This window comes from Peromyscus californicus, unplaced genomic scaffold (assembly GCF_007827085.1).
Source record: "Peromyscus californicus insignis strain IS unplaced genomic scaffold, ASM782708v3 Scaffold_18__1_contigs__length_77618521, whole genome shotgun sequence".
In the NCBI taxonomy this organism is placed as follows: domain Eukaryota; kingdom Metazoa; phylum Chordata; class Mammalia; order Rodentia; family Cricetidae; genus Peromyscus; species Peromyscus californicus.
This window is the reverse complement of record NW_026294480.1, coordinates 5,819,164-5,837,466: the sequence shown is the minus strand read 5'-3', so window position 1 is coordinate 5,837,466 and position 18,303 is coordinate 5,819,164. Positions and strand designations below refer to the sequence as shown.

At 42.8% G+C, this 18,303-nt stretch overlaps 1 protein-coding gene across 2 annotated transcripts in view; it reads right to left on the bottom strand.

The window, feature by feature from the left end:
* Positions 1-18,303, bottom strand: part of Adcy2 (adenylate cyclase 2) — a 382,099-nt gene that overhangs the window by 52,849 nt on the left and 310,947 nt on the right. For both annotated transcript variants that reach the window (XM_052742939.1, XM_052742940.1), the window contains exon 16: positions 8,762-8,899. In XM_052742939.1, the coding sequence (XP_052598899.1) occupies positions 8,762-8,899 (138 nt within the window). The remainder of the gene's footprint in view (positions 1-8,761; positions 8,900-18,303) is intronic.

Here is an 18,303-nt window from a genome sequence, read left to right as displayed (position 1 = left end):
TAAGGGGCTACAAACTTGAAGGGATGGATATTCTCATGACTCTTGGAAAGACAGGTGGGATTACCAATGAGCATCCAGATCAGCATCTGGAAGCAAAGGGCCGACTTCTTTGACAAGCAGGACAAAACCAACCCCTCTCTCTCTCCTAGACAAGCTGTAGCCCAGACTGCTACAGTAACCACTGATCAGTTTTCTGCCATGTGACTCTGGTAAGGTAAACTAGAAAATCATGACTCTCACAAGCTTCTCTTTCCAGAAAGAAATTAATCTATAAATCTAGGTTGTGTGTTCATTATAGGGATAAGTAATAGCATTCAAGGCTGATATATAAATCTTTCCTGTACTTTTTCCCTGGTTGCTGCGTTTGTGTTTACAAGTTTATATTCTTTGAAGGTATAGTTCTTGTCATTTCTCTAGATTAGTTCACTCAAGTAGATAAGATGTATATTTATTATAATTTGAGTGGTATGCCTCCCCCCACAACAATGGTGCTAGACATAGTATTTTTAATCTATTATAAATAAAATATATATTTAAAAGTCAATGAAGCATAGATGTCTTTGTCTACTGCTAAATAATTTGTATCAAGACCTAAATCTCTAGTTGACCTATAGCTTTGCTAATTCTTTGGAAAAATTATAACAAAAAGAAAACTGAATGAAGGAATTATGTGGCATACACTTTGCTCTAAAACATTGCATACTTTGACTCAACCAATCCTAAGTACAGTTAATTTAAACACCGAAGAGTGCAGAAAGGATAAAAAAGGAGCCTTTCTGGCTTGGCAAGATACTGCCATGTATAGTTACAGGAACCCAGGATTTAAAAATAATTAACAAAAACTTGATTATGTCACCATGGAGACCAAGAATAAGAAAGATGAGGTTCTATGTTGTGTGGGTAGCAGCAGTCTTATGAAGCCCATGTCCTTGCCAGGATGCTGTACATAAGTACAATGCTATGAATTTGAAAATCAGTAGAAAGCATGGGGGCTTTGGAGCTGGCTCAGCAGTTAAGAGCACTAGCTGCTCTTGCAGAGGACCTAGGCTTTGTTTTCAGAGACATACAACTGTCCACAACTCCAGTTCCAGGGAATCTGATACCCTCTTCTGGCCTCAGTGAGCACTGCATGCATGTGGTACACATATACACATGTGGACACTCATACACATAAAATAAAAATACATCTTTAAAAAAATCAGTAGAAAACACCAATCACTGTGCACAAGAATGCTTCCTGACTACACTTCTGTTAACTTCCTAGTATTTACACATCTCCACAGCAAGATGTTTTCCTAGTCCTCTTTCCCATTCTTCCTGTTAAGCCACCTCACTTCTCTTCAGAGAATGAATTTCCAGTACCATGATTATTTAGGGCACTCCTTATTGGAGCCACTTTAATTTCTAAAGTTTTGGTAACAACTGTAAAATTTATATTGCCTTGAAAAAGATAGTCTCATTGAGTGTTAAGAACACCATGAATATTGGACTTTTCTTCCAAATTTTATACTTCCCAGCTATTTAATCTCAATCAGAAGCATGTTTTCCAAGTACCGTGAACTGTGAACACAGGATTTGACATGGGGATTTGTGCCTGGTGATGTCATTAGAAGTCCGGGTTGTTTACTGCTTGACTTCAGTTAACTCTTGCCTGTCTGAGTCACAAGTTTATGCTTGATTTATTCATAACAGATCCCCTGAAAGTTTCTCAAAAACATGGGCTAGTGCTTGATGACATCATCACATGGTCAGCAACAATGGTGGCAGGCTATTCTTTTATTTTTTGAGATTATAATATAATCACATTATTTCCCCCTTCCCTTTCCTCTCCCCAAGCACCCCTCCTTCCTGTCTTTCAAAATTCATGGCCTCTTTTTTCATTAATTATCCAGCATTTTTACATGGGACTCTAAACAGTCAGCTGGAAACTCAGGCAGAACAAAACAAGGCCGTTTGTAATTTAATACCGACACCTTATATTAGAAAAAATATAGTAAAGTAATATTTTCCTCCAATTTTTATTGAGACATTTAGCATCACATAGATGAATATGGAATACTTGAGATATATCCTGGTGATATCTCTGAGGTCATTTCATATACAACTCATCTGGACATTCTCAGGGCTATTGAAGTGCAGGCTTGGAAAAGCCATATACGACGTGAAATCTGGGCAGAGCTCCCATGTACCCTGCCCATTTCCACAGTCAGCGGCACAGGGAGGCTACCCACAGCCTCTAGCTCTCGCAGATTGCCCTGACTACATTTGTCCCATCTTAGGTGTACAGGACAATGGCAGTGGAGCGTAGAGAAGTTGCGGAAAGGGGCTGCTGGCTGTTGGCTGGGAAGATGGGGCACACTGAAACTCATCCGTCACAGAAGGGCCATGGCATCAATAAGAAAACGAGAGTTGTGAACACAGCATGCTCTGTGAGACAAGACAGATACAAGAGGACCTTCCTGCGGGATTTCACTCACTGGAGCATCTACCACAAACAAATCTGTGAGGACCGGAAGGGAAAATGTGAGCAGGGGCTGGAGAGGGAGGAACAGACAGTAGCAACAACTCCATTACTTTGCAAGTATAATTAATGCCACGGGACTGTACAAGGCAAAGGGGTTAAACTGGACATTTTAAAGGGGTTAAATTGGACATTTTATGTGACATTTTATTCAATAATAAATACGTCTTTAAAGGATTTATTTATTTTTATTTTACACATGTGAGTTTTTTTGCCTGTGTGTATGTACATGCATCACATGCATGCCTGGTGCCTGCAGAAGGTAGGAGATGTGTCAGATGTCCTGGAGATGGAGTTATGATGATTGTGAATTGCCATGGGAGTTCGAGGAGTTGAAACTAGGTCCTCTGCAAGAGCAGCATATGCTCTTAACAAATGAGCCGTCACTTCATCCCTGACGATAAGTATTTTAAAAAGGGAATAGAAGAAAAAGGTCTCTGATACACATGCAGGTGACATGGAAGGAGTCAGAGGGAGGAGAGGGAAGGGGGAAGTGATATAATTACAGCTTAATTAAAAATGGAAAAAGAAAAGACACCTTTGCTTTGTCCCAAAGCTGACTATACCTGAGGAGCTGACTATGACTTTTTAACAAATGAAAATTTCTGGCAGGAAACCACTTTGATTTTCCCCAGGGACTTCAGCAAACATGCACACGTACACATCTATCACTCTCCCTCTCGACAAACACAAGAGCTACCATTCTTGTTATGATACATGAGCCCATTCCTGGATCAACCTCCTTGGGCTAAATGCAGAGAAGTAGATGTACAGCTTGGGAGCGGAGGGCTCAACTTGTTTGTACAGTGTGTTCCAAAGGCACTGTGTTGTATAGGAAGCTCAGCGGGATGGACATCTGGGAGGAGGGTCAGGAAGGAAGACACAGACGTAATGGTGTGAGCAGGTAACAGTATGGAGGGAGAATGGTTTTTGCCTGTATTCCAGTGGAAGGGTAGCATCTTCCCCAATGACAGCAAGGACAAGGGAGCCCATTTCCAATGACCACACCCTCTGGGATCTGTTGTATTCTGTCCACTCTGATCCAAGGAGCCCAGGGCTACCTGAGCACCACCTGCTGAGGAGAGCCAGGAGGCTGGGTCTAGGGGTTAGTGTGCATGGAAAGCATGTCTCTATGAATCCAGGTGCAATCACAGGCAAGGCCCATAGCACAGGTCCTGTGATTAATAAAAACTCATGGGAAAGTTCTATACCTACATAGGAAAAGCTGCTGCCTTTCAGTACACAGTGTCAGCTTTTATACCACTTTATGATCTTGCTATGACATAACCACAAGAAACCCTGCATGTGAAAGAGCCAACAGAGGGCCAATAAACATGATGTCCATCCCACCTGGGAGAAAGGAGTAGTACTGTCCCCCCTCTCTGTGATGGACAGGAGAGGCAAGGAAGCTATTCAGCTCCAGCCTTATCTTCCCAAAGGTTGCCTGGCTTGGGGATAGGACTGTATTTCTTTCTTTTCTTACAATTCCTTCTTCTCCATCAGCTTTGCATGTGTCTCCTGATACTATCCCTACCTGACAGTATGCTCCTTTGTGGTGTTATATTGTGTACCCTAATAAAATTTGCCGGAAGATCAGAGGACAGAAAAAGCCACTAGATTAAACATAGAAGCCAGGGAGTGGTGGCACTCACCTTTAGTCCTAGCATAGAGATCTGTCTGGATCTCTGTGAGTTCAAAGCCACCCTAGACTACATGAGATTGACTCAGTCTAGGAGAGAAACAGAGCTAGGCAGTGGTGGCATACACCTTTAATCCCAGTACTTGGGAATCATGCGTACTTGGGAATCATGCTCCTTTAATCCCAGCACTTGAGATCTCATACCTTTGCTTGGGAAGTACACATGCCTTTAATCCCAGGAAGTAATGGTTGGGTGGAGAAAGGTATATAAGGCATGAGGAGACAGGAATTAGAAGGCCTTTCAGTCTGAGGAGTCCTAGAGGTAAGACGTGGCAGTGGCTTGTTTCTTTGTCTCTCTGATCTTCAGGCAAATTTTATTAGGGTACACAATATATTGCCACACTCCTTTCTTGTTAAGAAAGAAGAAAAACACTGCAAGATGCATTTCTGGTACTGAAGGCAGATTTGTTCTCTCTAAATGGATCATAGTCATGGTGGAGAAATATTTCTCCCCCAAAATGCTCAACTTGTGTAGCTAGAGTTTTCCTGCCTGGCCCACAGTCACTCAAACCCGACCAAGTAAACACAGAGACTTACTTTGCTTACAAACTGTATGGCCATGGCAGGCTTCTTGCTAACTGTTCTTACAGCTTAAATTAATCCATTTCTATAAATCTATACCTTTCCACATGGCTCGTGGCTTACCGGGATCTTCACATGCTGTTTATCATCGTGGCGGCTGGCAGTGTCTCTCTGACTCAGCCTTCCACTTCCCAGCTTTATTCTCCTCCTTGTCCCGCCTACACTTCCTGCCTAGCCAATGGCCAATCAGTGTTTTATTTATTGACTAATCAGCAACACGTTTGCCATACAGAACATCCCACAGCAAACTTGTCAAACATGTCTACTTGGTGATTAAACTGCCTATCAATCATTATCAGTTATCCTACCTGGGACACAGGTAGTTTCCAGACCAAACATTTCCCAGTTACATTCTCTTACAAAACAGTAGTTGATAAATCTTAGCTGAGTAAGGTCAAACTGGATTTTACAAAAAGAAATGGTTTGTTTTATAAAGCATTGTGTACTTATCTCATTATTAATTACCTACACATGCATTCATTAAGAACTAATAAATGGCTACTCCTTATGAAGAATACTCCAATGAAGACCTCATCAAAGAGATATCAGTTCCATGTTAATTGTGGCATCAATCACAACCACCACCTTGAGAAACAACCCTGACTTGTTATTATTGATAGATGAATAAAGAAAATGCAGCATGTAACACAAAGATATTACTAGTCTTAGGGAATCCTGTCATGGCCAAATCTGGAGGTCATTATGCTAAGTGAAACAAATCAATCACAGATAGAAAACTACTTCATGATCTTACTTGGGTGTGATCTGATACAGACAGAATAGTGGTTACCAAGGGGAAGAAAGCCTAGATATGGTTGATGGATAAAAATCACAGTTGTGTAGGATGTTTAAGTCTGGAATTTCAATTCATGGTAGGAGAACATGGTATTATGTATATTGAAAATTTGCTAAGAGTAGATTCTAGTCTATACACAACACACACACACACACACACACTCACTTGCATGCAGTAAACAGAGAGGTGATGGACACCCTAAACTATTTACTCATAGTAATTATTTTAGTGTATATCTGCACACCAAAATATCATGTTCCACACTTCAAATTTATGTAATAAAGAAAAGAACTTACATCTTCTTTTTGCTTCTTTAAGACAGTGTCTCATGTAGCCAAGGATGACCTTGAGCTTCTGATCCTCCTGTCTCCATGTCACACTGGAGGCATTTATCATCATGCTTGGGTCATGCAGTTCTGGGGATTGACTCCAGGGCCTTCTGAATGCTCGGTAAGCACTATAGCTTGGAACTCATTATTGAGTATGTAGATATCCTATTGTCGAGTTTCTATAGCTGGTATGTGGTGCTGCTGGCCAGTGAAGGTCAGCTTTGTGAAAATGTGTCAACTCACTGATTCTCTAACCACACAGGCAAACACAGATGCAGGGTGAGGAGGACCTCACCTTCTTAGGGTAACTGAACACAACCCTGTGACCATACAAACAACCCAGAACTACAGCCACAGCAGCCTGTTGTCTTCCCTGGGCTATTCCTCTGCCCATGTCTCCATGGTAGACTTTGCTTCTGATGTAGCTGCTCTTACAGATTTATTCTACCAGGATGCTTTGAGTGTTCTACGGTATGCTCTCCCAGGGCGTTTGATGATGGTCAGTAGGACTAATGCACAAATACAGGCTCCAAGTTGAACACGAGGAGCCAATTTTAAGAATCACAGATACTCCTGCAGTTCCCAGGCAGTGACCCTTGATTGCCTCTCTGCCATTTGCCCGCAGAAGTCTTCTGGGTGGAGGAAGGGGAAGACAAGCAGGCAGAGCTGGTTTAGGGGGGCTCCAAGATCATTTCTAGGCAGGTAAAAAACAGCTCGTGAAGTCATGTCACCCTTGCAGCTGGATACTGTCCTGTCTAGACTCCAGCTGTGTTAGCCTCCTAGAATTTCCAGGGCTCTGGGAGTAACTATGATCTTTATGTCATGGGGTGCTAATATCAGCATTCAAGGTGTTTACTTGCTTCCTTGTCTTTCACTACTTGGCAAGTTTCTGCTCTTAGATTCAAAGGCCATCTATCTTAATCTTTTTCCCATTTTCTCTTTGATTTCAATTCCTTTCTGGGGTAAACTCCACTCTAGTATTAAAAACTCAGGTCCACCCCACCTCCTTCTGACCCTCTCCATGCTCTACTGCTCTCCCCAGTGTATCTCCCCACCTGCTCCTGACCCCCCATGCTGTCCTGCCCTCCCCACTGTGTTTTAGGACGATTTGCTGATTGCTCTACCCAGCTGGCAGTCTCCCACTTTCCACTGTGAGCTCCTCAGAGCCAGAGCACGCCCTGGCTTCTCAGCATCTAACAATGCTTGAGGCATACTTAGACATTTATATACATCATTTTTGTTGTTGTTTTGAATGAATGCTTTCTACCTTGTGGGGACATTAAATCATTTATTATTAATACCTTATGTCTAATCTGTCACCATATCCTTAATCTATGCTTCTGGGGAGAAAGAACTGTTCAAGGTGCTGCCATTTTTTCCCCAGCCACTAGAAATGTCTGCAATATATACTGGGCAAAGTACCTTCTGATGATGATTATCCTGGCTAGTTTTTAAGATAAATTGAAACAAGCTAGAGTCATCAGAGAGGAGGGAGCCTCAATAGAAAGAAATGTCCCCATAAGATTGGGCAATAGGTAAGCATGTATATATTTTCTTAATTAGTAATTTATTGATGGAGGAGGGCCCAGCCCATTGTGGGTGGTGCCATCCCTGGGTTAGTGGTCCTGGATTCTGTAATAAAGCAGGCTGAGCAAGCAGTGAAAAGCAAGCCAGTAATCAGCACCCCTCCACAGCCTCTAAATCAGCTCCCACCTCCAGGTTCCTGGTCTGTTTGAGTTCCTTCCCTAACTTCCTTCTGTGATGAACGGTGATGTGGAAATGTAAGCAAAATAAACCCTTTCATTCCCAAGATAGGTTTGGTCATGGTGTTTGATTGCAGCAATTGTAACCCTAACTCAGACGATGATGATGATGATGTTGATGGTGTGAGGGTACTAATAAGGATACACCCTAAGCACAGTGATGGCCCAAGTGTTTTTTTGGAGGTAAAACAAGTAACGATATGGAAATGAAAAGAGTGACCATTGGTTCCATGGCTCTATAACCAGGGTACTAACTTAGGCTTGGTGAGAACATGGGCTTATATTTGGTTCTTAGACCCACTATGACAGAGGTTTTAGTACTCAACTCTAAGGAGTGGAGCTGGAACCTGTGACGTGTGATGAGAATCTATCCTGCCATCACAGTCTAGGGAGAATTGGGGTTTGCAGTCAGGCCTCCTAGCCTGCAGGGCAGCGCCTTCAGCTGGCTGTCCTGGCTTGGATGCTATCTCTCTGGTGCTACCCTGATTGCCTGCCCTGTTACTTCAGTAGCTGCTGAGCAGCCACCAAAAGACAAGACGCAGAAAACTATTCCACAAAGACATCTTTCTCACACAGTGGCCTAAGCAAAGCATCTCTGTTCTCAGACGGACAGCAGTAACCGTGAGAGGCTGGGTTCAACAGGCAGGAGGCAACTGGTGTCACAAAGACGTTATGGGTAAATTTCCAGACTGCAAGACTCAAGGCTGGAGAGGGGGCTCAGCAGTTGAGCGTGCTGGCTGTTCTCCAGAGGGTCCAGGTTTGAGGCCCAGAACCCACACTGTAGCTAACAACCATCCCTCTGTAACTCCAGTTCCAAGGGATCTGATGCTCTCTTCTGGCCTCAGCTGGCACCAGGCATGCATGTGGTGGGTAGACAGACACACAAGCAAAAACACCCATACACATAACAAATCAAACCAAACCAAACCAAACCAAACCAGATGAAGCCAACCAACCAACCAACCAACCAACCAACCGATCAACAAACCAACCCATCCACCCACCCCACGAGGCAGACCATAGAAGAAAGGCTCTGTGTAGTGTGAACCCTGACCCAGCCCAGGAGCTCACCATGTTGAACACAGCCATGATTAATATGATGGCAGTGGTGACTATCGTCAGAGAGATCCGTGGCCATGGGCGGGTGGCGATGATGCCTGATGACTTCAAAAGCCACAGGAGAGAAGCCGAGGCTTTCTTGCTGCATTGCTGTGGGGAAAGAGAAAGAAGAGACATACTACTGTTTAGTGTATTCTCTGAAGCAGAAAATGACGGTGTTTAAAACACCAACACTTTTCAGAGATTAAACAAATGGATTCTATCCCTCCCTCAGGGCTCGTACCAAGTCACAAACCTTATTAAAATTACGTTGGCTAGGCTGTCAAATTAAGAACAAATTAAGCATCTATGAAAAAGGTATGATATGATTGCATGTCTTTTCAGACAGACCTGAAATTATGATTTTAGGTAATTTTGGCAGAGGGAAAATTTCACTTAATTAAGTCACTCTGGGGGATGTACTGAATGGATGCTTCATCTGAAACAATAATGATAAATTTAGTTGATTTATGGAGAAAACAGATCAACAGATCTCCCATTTCTCTTACTGCAGCAGCAGCTGGTCATAAGAACAGACCAAGAGTGTAGACTTAGTTTGCTGACTGACTGAATCTACATATAAGATATACAATGACAGATGGTTTCCTATCATGCTATTGGTGATTCATTCTTCTACAGAGTTCTCTCTCTCTCTTCCCCCCCCCAGGTAAAATATAGGCATTTATTCAGAAATAATATATATTCTAAAGTTTTAGAAAAATAATAACTTGTCTATTAAACATAATCATGATTGCTCAAAAATAGTTTGGCCAATATGTATAAAAGTAATATATTATTCATCAAGGATTATTTATTAAGATGACTTTGCAAAAGTTTCTTAGTCTCTTTCACACTTTTTCCTATACTTTTTTGTTTATTTATTTTTTCTTTGTTTTTACACCCCAACCAAAGTTTCCCCTCCCTCCTCTCTTCACCGTCCCTCTTCCCCACCTCTGCTCCCACATCCATCCCTCCTCCTCTCCGTTTCTCTTCAGATATGGGCGTGCCTCCCATGGATGTCAGTCAGCTGTGGTATATCAAGTTGCAGTGAGACTAGGCACCTCCTCTTCTACTAAGGCTGGATGAGGCAATCCAGTAGAAGGAAAGGGTCCCAGAAGCAGGCAACAGAGTCAGAGACAGCCCCTGCTCCCACTGTTAGGAGTCCCACAAGAAGACCAAGCTACACAGCTGTAACATGCATGCAGAGCACCTACGTCGGTCCCAAGCAAGGCTCCCTGGCTGTTGGTTCAGTTTCTGTGAGTCCCTATGAGTCTAGGTTAGTTGGTTCTGTGGGTTTTCTTGTGATACCTTTGACCCCACTGGCTCCTACACTCCTTCCTCCCACTCTTCTGCAGGTTTTCCTGAGCTCTGTCTAATGTTTGGCTGTGGATCTCTGCATCTGTTTCCATTAGCTGCTGGGTAAAGTCTCTCTGATGACAATTGTGCTGGGCCTGGTGCCTAGCTCAACTGTCATCAGAGAAGTTCTCTTTTAAAATTTTATTTCAAACGTTCCTCTTTCTCTGAGATCCACTGATTTTCACCATATGATCTATGTGTCCATGCACTAGGAACTATCCACTGGAGCCTGCTGGGTACCTCAGTGAGCCTACAACTAAATAACGCCAATGACTTCCTCCCCTAGAATCTATCAGTAGTCAACACTCCCTCTCTGGTCTGTGACTGACTGTTGGTAGGGCTAGTCATTTGAGGGTCAGTGTATGCAGCCACAGCTGCTCGAAGACATGACTGCCCCGAAGTCAGCATTCCACACCACCTCTCCTCATCTTCTGGCTCTTACATTCTTTCTTTCCTCTCTTCTACAATGATCCCTATGCTTTATCAGCAGTGGTATAAATGTCCTGTTTAGGGCTGAGCACCAAGAGTAGCCATTTGGCTCTTCATGGATGTTTGAAAGGGAACAGTAGGGAGGAGGGGAGGATGAAGAGGGGTGGAGGGAGGCTGGACAGGGTGGGGCTCCAGTAATCAGAATAACTTATATTTCTTAAATTATATTCATTATTTGATGTGTGTTAGGTGGAGGTCAGAGGTCAAAGGACAACTTACAAGAGAGAGTTAATTCCCACCTACCACCATATGGGTTCTGGGGGATTGAATTTATGCATCAGGCTTGGTGGCAGGCACCTTTACCAAGTGCCTTTACTTACTAAGCCATCTTCTTGCCCTCCAGTTTCCATGATTTTGACTATTCTAAACACCTTGAATATGTGGGATCATACATTTTCCCCTGGTGACTGGTTTATTTCACTCATAATTATTCTCTAAGGCCCATCATGCTATAGATGTTCCCTCTTTGTAAAGGCAAAGTCCCATTATAAGTACACTGTATACTGCTATGAGATTATCTTTCTGTATGCTGTGAATACGTGTTGCTCTCATTGGTTGATAAATAAAGCTGTTTTGGCCAATAGCCAGGCAGAATAAGGTTAGGTGGGACAATTGAACTGAAGATGAAGAAAGGCAGAGTCAGGAGTTGCCAGCCAGACACAGAGGAAGCAAGATGAGAATGTCATACTGAGAAAAGGTACCAAGCCGTGTGGCTAAACATAGATAAGAATTATGGGTTAATTTAAGTGTAAGAACTAGTTAGTAATAAGCCTGAGCTACCGGCTGAGCATTTACAATTTATAGTAAGCCTCTGAGTCAGTTATTTGAGAAGTGGCTGCCAGGTATTTGGGAATTGCTGGGGGGTATTTGGGAGTTGCTGGTCGTACAGAAACTTCCGCCTACAGTATACTTTCTTTATTGAAGTAGATGTGGGATGCTTCCACCCCATTGTCCAGAGAGCATGGCAACTGAAGCTCTGCTGCTACAAGAAGGAATCACAATTGTCAGGGAATGGGAGCTGAGGTTCCCTCTCCATTTTCCATGGGCTCTGCCCTGCACTACGGTGCCTCATGGCTGCTCTTGCGTCCACTTCTCAATGGAGGAACCACTGAGCCTGATTTCAGTGTAGGTCAGAGGGTAGAGCACAGAGAGCTCCATCCAGGAGTGAGTCACATGGTCACACGAGGACAGTGCACTTTATCTAATATGACAGCCAGTATCTGAGGAATTCTCCAGGGAATCTCTAGGGAGATGGGTTTCAATCTTCCTAATAGAGACTACTTCCAAGTTTATAGAGTGGTAGTCCTGGTAGACCTAACTAAACCTCAATGTGAGATAACCCCCTACGGCACTGATAAGCAGCACTTAGATTTCTTTACCTATGTCATATGCTGTTTTTGAATTACTCCTAAAATACTGTTGTCACAAGCAGTGTGACATGTAGAATGTCAACACAACTATCAAGTAAGTTGATGCCGAATAAATAAGAGGCCGTTAGAGGGTGAAAGACCAGTCAGCAACTCGGATGCAATTTCCCGCAGCTGCAAGACTTTCTGTCAGTCAATTACACTCTCTTGTCTCAGTTTGTTTATCCACCTCCTTGGCCTTTCAGAGACTTAAACATAAGGCACTGGCAAGGAACTCGCAAGTGTGGGCTTTTCTCATTATTTCAACGAAGAAAACATTGATATTTCTCAACAGCATCTTTGTGACTTGGAGTCTATTTCACTTTTCCTCAAATGACATCATTTGAAGCAATCAATTCTTTCTTTTCCCTCTTACTCGATACTATGGTGCACCCCCTACCTACAGTCTCTGATACAAAAAATGAAGAATGTGGGTCTTAACTCTTCATGAGGACTCATGTTTTGAGCTCAATCCTTGGGTAGATTTTTTTCCTCAGGCAATTTCCCGAGAGGCTGGTGCAGAGCTCGAGTCAGTGCTGTTTGGCTGGAACAGGAGCTGTTAATGATGTGGCTGGTACAGGAGCCACATTAACTGGCTCTGCAAGGCCTCCTCGCACCAGCATACAGGGAACCAGATGTGTATCTCACATGTTGATCAAACGGCAGGGCTTTAACAGGGGTTGGCAATATCTTTGAATCTGTTACCCAGTATGGTGGCCCTTTACTCTCAGAACGTACAAGATATTAAAGGGTCAGGGGTTAAAGGGAGGGCATCATTATTGTGTAATGAATACTATATCTAGTGGTGTTGACGATACAGAACACACTCAGACCCGTGTTCTGTAGAAGCAGGGATGAAGTACGAAGATCCAGATCCAAGAAACTATCATTCTTATCTAGCTCAGACTCTGGCAGACAATAATAGCTGGCTGGACTCCGGTCAATTAAAACATTACTTCTATGTTTGCAGCCTATGGAGTAGGAGTGGTATTTTTCTGAAGATAAAAATGATTCTAATCAATGATTTTCTCTCTGTATTGAGAGTGATAAATACCCATGATACTGAAGATTTAGAATAGAAAACATAAATCCTTATCACTTCAAGGAAAACACATATCCATCTCAGATTCCATATCATAACCAATTAGGTATTATCTAGTTACTGCAAGACACTTTTGAAATTATAAAATTAAAAATTCTCAAGTTTTAGAATAAATTATGACAATGTATTTTAAATATACCGTGTAATAAGAATCTTGTTATATTCCACCCCTAGGCTTGTTGTTCACTGAAATAGATGTGGACAAAGCGACGGGAACTTTTTCTCTATTCATGCAGCAGAATCAAGTGACAAACAGAACTTGGAGAGACTCTTAGGCACAGGAGTTTAGTGTGCATGGACTCAGAACCACAGATTCAAGATGCACCTAGCTTCATTCCTTCTCCCACACAGCTTGGGCCCTCAAAGCTGTGCTGTGAGATCATTTATAAACATATCAACCCAAATGCTTATTGTTTTAAAGGTCAAGGAAGCAGGCATCTCTGTTTCTACCTACATTGCCAACAAGAATCAGAGTTAAAAGCAAATGCTGATAGCTGGTCATTAGTGCTAGTATCTAGGAAGAGGAAGCAGAAGGGCTTGGTGGGCAAACAGAGAAACCAATGGCGGGAAAAGGAAGAACCGAAAGACTGAGATTTTAAAATGAAAGGAAAATGATCAAAGGATAATGAAGAACCGAAGCCAGGGGACACATGCCTCAAACCCAGCACTCTGGAGGAGGAGGCAGGGAGATCAGAAGTTCAAGGTCATCTTTGGTTTCACAATGAGTTCAAGGTCAGCCTGGGCTAATGAAGACTCTGCCTCTAAAAGAAATGGGAGTATGAAAATGCCACACTAAAATCCATGACTTTGTATTTTAATTTATTATTAAAAGGGTCAACACTGATTCTGTTTGCAGTTCTCTACACTGTTCAGAATATTCACTTTTCAGTACCTGACTAACAATCCTGATAGAAAAGGAGGCTTATTAAAACCCCTCCTATTTTGATTCAACATTACCAATAGAAAGTTGACCTGTCCTCAGAAGCTGTCACTCAACTGAAGAGGAGATGCTTCCAGAGCCCAGGGCAGTGCAGCCTTTGACTTAACCACTAGCATCATTCCACCAAATCTACTTCCTCATACCCTTGCTCATGGGCCCCAGTGTCCAAGGATTGGCTCTTCCTTACACGGAGACAGGACTACATTCACCACCAACAAACAGGACTGGTGCTAACTATATGGAGAGATATATAGAAGGAACGAATATACACTTACAGGGACATCTTACCCTAGATGTTAAGATGGGACCCACGAGACCTGTAGGGTGGTGAAAAGGCGCACAATGAACACTCGAGTCCTTGAACCCAAACAGATGACCCTCCACAAGAGAGTTAATGCTGATACAACGCACTCGGATTTCAAATAGCTGAAAAGATAGCTCAACCCAAACTATTGCCTTCACTGAGGCAGGAGACTTGGCTCAGTTGATTAAGCACTAGCTGTGAAAATCTGAGGACCTGAGTTCAGATCCCCAGATCCACGCAGAACCCAGCGTAGCAGAACATGTCTGTAAGCCCATTGCATAGCCTGCGGTGGGAGACAGAGACAGGGGAATCTCTGGAAACTTGTAGGCTGCCTAGCCTTGTGTATGCAGGACTGAAAAATGGGAAACCTGGTCTCAAGCAAGGTGAAAGGTGAGGACCAACACTTAAATCTTATCTTCTGACTTCCATATGCTGTGCTTGGACACAGAGGGGGGAGAGGGGGGAAAGGGAGGGGGAGACAGAGGGGAAGAAAGAGGGGAAGGGGAAAAAGGAGGGGGAGAGAGAGAGGGAGAGTTCTCAGTACTACACAGACCAGGAGAATATGGAATTGTTAGAACAAAATTTTAAAAAATGATGATAAAGGATCACAATGAAGAAACATTTATTTATAAAATAAAAACGCTGTCATGCAAACTCTCATGGAAGGGTCAGGAAGGCAGGTGTTTCTTACTGAGAAAAGTGAATTCAGAGGAAGATAACATGTTCAGAAAGGGGTAGTCAGAAAATCACTAACCAACAAGAATAATGATAAAGCGAATAATCTGAGAATATTAAATATACAAAGATTAAACAATACTAGCCTGGAAGATGGGATTGATAATGAGATTAGAGTATGGTCCCTGCATTGTTCAAGATGCAGTTATAACAGAATTTGAGAATCAGGTGCACAGCACAAGTTTTAAAGTAAACTAAAACCAAACCCCGAATAAACAGTCAGGCTGGAGTGCATCATGTCCAAGTTATTGGTGAGAAAAAAGTACAATTGTTTTTTAAAAAAAGCAGAAGAGAGGAACAATAGATAAAAAGCAAAGAGACATGGTGAATTAAAAAAATCACATCAGATTGTAGCAGCAATTATAATGTACATATACGCTTCTTGTCAAATGAAGGAGGGGGATGTCTAGATCACAGAAAACAGCATGCAGCCACATGCTATTTACCAGCTGTATTACCAAATTATTACTAATTTTCCCAACAGACAAAGAGAAGCTGAGAGAAAGATGGAAAAGGGGTCACCTGCAAGTTCAGTCCAAGAAGGCTGCGAGTACTGTATTGCCATTAGAGAAGCCAGACTTCAATGGACAAGCACTCCTCAAGAGCAGAGAGCTTTGTGTTAGCTGGGGTGTGACCTACTTTTCCTCTCCTAGCATGAACTCTGCATCTGTGCTTTCATTATCATCCTAAAGGAGGTGGTTGGCGAGGCGGCATCAGACTCACTTCTACTGCACAAGGCAGGGGGTACCAACACTGGAGGAAAATGTCTTCTGACATTTTCTAGCATTTTCAAAGGTAAGTTTTGTTTGGGGGATGCTTTGTGTGTGTGTGTGTGTGTGTGTGTGTGTGTGTGTGTGTGTGTGTGTGCGCTATTTCTGGTCAGAGTGACTGTTTTGTACCATAGAGAGCTAAATCCCTTCCACACAGCTCAGAAGCTGTCCAGCAATATCTGTGCTCATTATTAACATTGCCATCACTGTAATTTTTCTTTTATTGACTCTGAGCATCTGTGAGGAGATAGATGGGCTTCCTCGAGCAGAAGAGGGGAAGTAAGGATGTCTGTGTGCAGGCAGTGCCTACTTACAAAACAGTTCACGTGGACAGGATTATACAGGGTCTAGTGGGAGGCCAACTGGGTGTTGAGAAGCCATTCTTGTCTTAAGGGACTTACTATATGTCAGGGGAAACAATGACAAGATAAAAAAGATCACAAAGCACATTATAAAACTGAGGCTTAACTATGTAGCACAGGTCTGGAGTCCCATGATGCTCATCACAAAACTGGTGGAGATTCCAAGGTCTCTGGGAATGGGACTGTCTTCTGAGCCCAGTTCCATGGGCAAGAACTTGGCAGTGAGTGCCATGGTGGTTGGGAGGGAGCACTCCCTGGGGAGGCAGTGGCAAGGTGCAGGTGTGAGGGAAAGGCAGGGAGGAGCTGTTCAGTGGGCCATTGTAAAAGAAAGAAATTCCCGACAAGGTTCAGAACAAGTTACTCAATAAACCTCCTCCCGTTTGGGGGTCAACAAGAAGAAGCTAGGGTCCGCGTGTCATTATCACTCCAGTGTTGGCACACTGCACGCTTTGCTACCTTTGGTCAAGCCAGCTATGAAATGCCAGCCACCATGGCTTCCTTGTGCTGCACATTTTGTGCAGAAGACCACTACAAGGACAAAGTTCTGGAAGGAAAAGCATCGACCAGATTGACAGGATCAGTGACTTCTCTCGTTGCTGTGACCAAAAATCTGACCAAAGCAACTTAAGACAGGGTTCATTCTGAATCACAGCTTAGCAGAATGCAGTCGGTCCATCATGGTCGGGGAAGCATGGTGGTGGGATCAGCAAGCCAGGAAGCAGAGGAAGGGGAAAAATACCTAACTGGCCTTTTCCTTCTCCCCTTGTAATTCAGTCCAGCTCATGTGATGGTATGATCCACGTCTGAGATGGGGTTTCTCTTCTCTATTAAACAGCCCTGGAAACACCTTTACAGATACACCCATCTATATGCCTCATCTGTGCCTCAATGTTTCTTATTCCAATCACGTTGAAAGTCAAAACTAAAACTAGCCATCATACTTGCCTCTGCGTGACTTCCTTTTGAAAGAGCAGCTTTACTTTAATTCTTCACAGCAAGAATTTCACACTGGCACCTCTAGCATCAATACTGCCCTCAGCATTTATGTTTGCAGGTTAACAGTTGGTGGCATTCTGTACATTTTCAGAAGTTCGGTATTTAATTAACAAGTAAATGCTAATCCCACCAGCTCTTATGCAACTGGTAAGTTTTCCAGGGCCCAGAGAACGAGCAGCCAGGTGGCGGCACCATCTTTCCATGACCACCAAAGAGGATCTTGGTATACACAATTTTCCATTCTATTTGCAGGGTATCATACGATAACACTTAACACTCTCTAAACCAGTTACTCATTAATACTCTTGCTGTTGACAGTTAAACAATCATTACAGAATCCTACAAACACCAAAAGAAACCATTTCTGGAATGAGAATTTCTTCCTGAAGTTACAACTGGCCACTGGGGAGCCTTATTCAAGGATCCCTTTATTGAATGTTCAAGAGAAATGTCCTAATTTGCTTTTACCTGGAGGTGAGGCTGTCGAACACCTTTGAAAATATTTATTAGCCATTTGTGTTTCATCTTCTGAGAACTATCTGTTCAGTTCATTGGCTCATTTATTGATTAGCAGGTTTATGTTTTTTTGTGTGTTCAATTTGTTCATGTTTATACATTCTGGATACTAATTTTCTATCTGAACCACAACTGATAAGGATTTGATTCTGTAGGCTCTTTCCTCTGCCAATAGTTTCCTTTCATGTAATGTCATGTAATGTCATTTGTCAGTTCTTGGGTACTTGTACTACTGGAGTCCTGTTTCACAAGGTTGTGTCTATGCCTATGGCTTGAAGTGTTTTCTTTCTCCCTAGCAGTTTCAGCACTTCAGTTTTTGACTTAAGAGCATGGATCCATTTTGACTCGATTTTTGTCAAAAGAGAGATCTTACTCTAGTCGGTGTCTTACTCTAGTTAGAGTAGACATCAAGAAAATGAATGACAACACATGCTAGAGAAGATGTTGGGAAGGAGGAACTCTTATTCACTGCTAGTGGGATTGTACACTGGTACGGGCAACACAGAAATCAATGTGGAGGATTTTCAAAACACTAAAAA